This window comes from Asparagus officinalis, chromosome 10 (assembly GCF_001876935.1).
Source record: "Asparagus officinalis chromosome 10, Aspof.V1, whole genome shotgun sequence".
Lineage (NCBI taxonomy): Eukaryota > Viridiplantae > Streptophyta > Magnoliopsida > Asparagales > Asparagaceae > Asparagus > Asparagus officinalis.
In genome coordinates this window covers 43936325-43940661 of record NC_033803.1, presented here as the reverse complement: position 1 = coordinate 43940661, position 4337 = coordinate 43936325, and the positions used below count along the sequence as shown (strand labels likewise).

At 41.9% G+C, this 4337-nt stretch overlaps 1 protein-coding gene across 1 annotated transcript; it reads right to left on the bottom strand.

The window, feature by feature from the left end:
• On the bottom strand, positions 1893-3940 carry LOC109826688. The gene is made up of 4 exons (XM_020393708.1): positions 3027-3940; positions 2637-2976; positions 2510-2555; positions 1893-2359 (listed from the first exon to the last, which is right to left on the bottom strand). Exons 1-4 carry the CDS (start codon positions 3938-3940, stop codon positions 1893-1895), a joined length of 1767 nt encoding a protein of 588 aa, XP_020249297.1.

Below are 4337 nucleotides of genomic sequence, written 5' to 3'. Positions count from 1 at the left end.
GTTTTCCTACTCTTGGTTGTCCAATTGGGCTCTGCGCAGGCGATTTCTTGATTCTGGTTCTGGGGTGAGATTAAATATCGCACCTCTAACCCCTCACTCTCAACCCCTATTTATAGTAAACATCAGTGAATGAGAGCCCTTAGATCAAACTTGAGCCCGAAGAATGTAATTTCGACCGTAGATGAAATCTGGATGACTTGGCATCGATACAGGCATCGATGCCTACATCGATGCTAGCATCGATGCTCTAATAAGAATTCTGATTTCACGGTTAGCTTCGTCTCGTCGAGATAGGTGATTTTTATGTATTATATGTTAAATTCCGCCTCCCGAATTGGGAGATATCGTCGTTTCTTTGCGGCCAACTATCTTGAATACATTTTTTTCATATTTAATTTTTTTTATTTTCTCTGGCTTCTACAGGCTACTCGGCTTGATTCTGGGCTTGGGCTTTTTGACTCTTGATTGTGTTCTTCATTTAATTCATGGGTTTTTGTTGAGATAAGAGATATTGGGCTTTATTCTTCACTAACCTGCAATTAAAGATAAAAAACAATTATTAGTGGTATATTTATTCATTAAAAATAGATAATAATGGTATAAAATTGTAATAAAATTTTATCATCAACTAGTTAAGTTTGGACCCATATTTTCTTAACTGGTTTAAATTTAACTTATGCATACTCTTGACGAAGACCAACAAAGTTGCATAACCAACTTAAGCTATCCTTATATCTTATATACAGATAAATACTACTTAGCCATAGAATAGTATTGCCTTGACTATAGCCAACAAACAAAGTATTTATAAGCTTAGTAGTATTCAACTGAAATGATGGAGGGCTATGATACCCAGGATGTTGCTCCATATAAACCTCCTCGTCCAAATCATCATAAAGAAAAAACATTCTTTACATCAAGTTGATGCATATTCCAATCCAGATTAACAGCCAGAGAGAAGAGAATTCGAATAGAGTTGAGACGCGCAACAGGAGAAAAAGTCTCAAAATAGTCAATACCATATGTCTTGGTATATCCTTTAGCAACCAGGCGAGCTTTATATCTATCAACAGACCCATCAGAGTGATATTTCAAGGTATACACCCATCTGCAGCCAACCACAGTCGCTCCAGTAGGGAGAGAGACCAAGTCCCAAGTCCCTCTAGAAAGCAGTACATTCATCTCCTCATCCATAGCCTATTTCCAGGCGGGTACTAACAAAGATTCCTCATGTGACCTGGGTAAAGATATAGTGGCAAGGACAAAGCAAACTGACGAAAGGATGGGGTGAGACGGTCATAAGAGACAAAAAGAGAGAGAGGATATTTTGGGCAAGACCGTTTACCTTTACGAAGAGCAATAGGAACATCTAAGTCAGAAGAGATATGAGGCTCGACATGAGATGGACCTGCAGCTGGAGAAGAAGAGTCAGCAGGAGCAGAGACAGGTGTATGTACTTTAGGACGGCGAGAGTATGTCAGTAGAGGCTTTGGTGCAGTAGCCTCAGGAGCAGATACCGGAATAGTAGTGGGAGCCGTAGAAGGTAGTGGCACCTGTGGACTGACAGAGGTAGTGGAACCAGAGGAAAAATATGGGACAGACTCAAAGAAGGTAACATCAGCAGAAACAAAATATCTCCTGGTGGTCGGATGATAGCACCTATACCCTTTTTGAGTACGTGAGTATCCAACAAACACACACTTAATGGACCTAGGAGACAATTTATCCAAACCAGCAGTCAAATCCTGAACAAAACACGTACAACCAAAAACTTGAGGAATCACAGAAAAATATTTTTTAGCAGGATAAAGACAATGGAATGGTATCAAACCATCAAGAACAGAGGAAGGCATTCGATTAATCAAATAACAGGCAGTGAGGACAGCATCAGACTACAAGTACTTTGGAATATTCATATGTATCATCAGTGTTCTAGCAACATCGAGAATATGTTTATGCTTCCTCTCAGCAACTCCATTTTGTTGTGAAGAGTGAGAGCATGAAGTTTGATGAATAATACCATTAAGAGCACAAAATTTTGAAACGTCATTTTTCATATATTCCAAAGCATTATCAGTACGAAGAATATGAACAAAAGTAGAGAACTGGGTTTTTATTTCATTATAATAAAGTTCAATAACATGCGAGACTTCATACATCTCTTTCAACAAATATAGCCAAGTCATGCGAGAGAAATCATCAACAAAAACAATAAAATATTGAAAACCCTTCACAGATGGAACACGACAAGGACCCCAAACATCAGAATGAACTAACTCAAAGGTAAAACTACTGCGTTTATCGACACGACTCTGAAAAGAAGCACGATGATGCTTACCCAGTTCACATGACTCACAATCTAAAGAAGAAAGAGAAGACTGAACAGTAACTACTTATCTAAGTTTTTGTAGTGAAGGATGACCCAGACGCCAGTGTCACAGTAAGGTAGAATCAGGCTATGCTGCAACAAGACCAGCACCCGGCACACTGTCGTCTAAATAGTACATACCTCCTCTCTTATGCCCCGAACTAATCGTCATCCCAGTTGCTAGGTCCTGAAAAACACAATAAGAAGGAAAGAATGTGATTTTACAGTTATTGTGCTTTGTAAACTTGCTAATGGATAATAAGCTAACAGGGAATTTAGGAGCATATAACACATCATTGAGTTTCAAAGAGGAAGTAGTATGAACTACTCCAGCACCAAGAGCTGGAGAAAGTGTACCATCAGCGATGCGAATAGAGGGAAACTTATTAGAAAGATGTAAAGAAACAAAACGATCATTTATACCTGTCATATGGGATGAGGCTCCAGAATCTAGTACCCATGGTTCATGAGGAGAAGCTATGTAAGCATCCATACCTGAAGAGGATGCATGAGTAGCCGAATGACTGTTCTGAGAGAGCTCTAGATGGCGTAACCTCTCATAATCTGCCTGAGAGATCTGAACAGTAGGAATAGTAGCAACTGGATTACTAGAAGTAGTAGTAGAAATAGGTGAGTGAGTCGAACCGACATCGACTACTTGGGCCCATTGAGGACGACCAAACTTCTTCCAGCACTTCTCCCAGCACTTCTCCCAGCACTTCTCAGAAATATGATTGGTCCTGCCACAGTGACCACACTGACGTGAACCCTATCAGAATTACCATGTCTCCCACTAAAGGAACCACGTCCTCCCACAGAATCACGACCACGACCATGACCACGACCACGGCCTCTGCCTCTACTAGAGAACATGGCAGACTGATCCAACGAAGGTGGAGACGGTGCAGAAGTATCAGAAGAAACACCAGTAGAGACCTGCATAACTCTGGAGAATGTAGCAGTCAGTGAGGGGATGGTATCTCCATCCAATATCTGTCCTCGCACCTGGGATTGTAAGGTAGGGTGCAATCCAGAAAGAAACTTAGACACTGCCAAGTCACGACGATATCCCAACAGCGTCGTCGCATCAGCTACTGCAGGCTGATGCATCTCCAGTTCATCTATCAGTCCCTTTAACTCACCAAAGAACTCTGGAACTGACCTATCTCCCTGTTTGAGCGTAAACTGTCGCTCATAAATCTCAAATACACGGGAAGCATTCTTCTCATTTCCGTACATAATCTTCAGGCTATCCCACATCTCCTTCGCAGTGGTTAAGAACATAACACTGCTACTAATTTGTGGTTCCGTGCTGTTGAGGAGCCACGTCATAACACAATAATCAGACGAGAGCCAGGAACTGTAGGTGGGATCTGTGGTGGGTGGAGGAGAGGCCAGAAGATGTGGAAGTTTGCTCTGAGCGCCAATGAAGATGCGGAAAGCCTGAGACCATAGCAGATAGTTTTTACCATTCAATTTTATTGTAGTCCCCCAAACTACTTTAGGCGCAGAAGTCTGACCAACAGTAGCAGAGGGAGATGTCGAAGGGGAGGAGAGATCTGTTTCCGACATTGTTGCACAGTAGTGATAGGCAAGTAGTAGTCAAATAGACAGGGCAGTAGTAGAGATCTATTCTTTAAACATAGACTAAGAGCATATCAAAAAATAGACAGTAGTAGATGATCGGATCGGATCATATGTGGCCTCGAATCACCTATTCAAGGCCATGAAAAAAAACGGCACGGACAAATGGCGCGGTACTATAGCAGCATGGTACTGTAGCGGCGCGGCACTGTAGCGGCGCGGCTAGTGGTGGCGGTAGTGCCGGCGGCAAGGAGAAGAGGCGGCGGCGGCTAGGGTTTTTGAATGAGGATTTGTGGCGGCTAGGGTTTCATGCTCTGATACCATGTAGAAAGAGATAATAGAGAGTGCAAAACCCTAACTTTATTAATTTGTTCAGATACTATAT

Bases quoted from the DNA above. Each gene is read 5' to 3' on its own strand.
- LOC109826688 (XM_020393708.1), bottom strand. From the start codon at position 3,940: ATGTCGGAAACAGATCTCTCCTCCCCTTCGACATCTCCCTCTGCTACT. The intron at 2,556-2,636 runs GTTAGCTTATTA...TGTGTTTTTCAG, and splicing joins TATATGCTCCTAAATTCCCT to GACCTAGCAACTGGGATGAC. The intron at 2,360-2,509 runs GTATGTACTATT...TTTCTTCTTTAG, and splicing joins TTCGGGGCATAAGAGAGGAG to ATTGTGAGTCATGTGAACTG.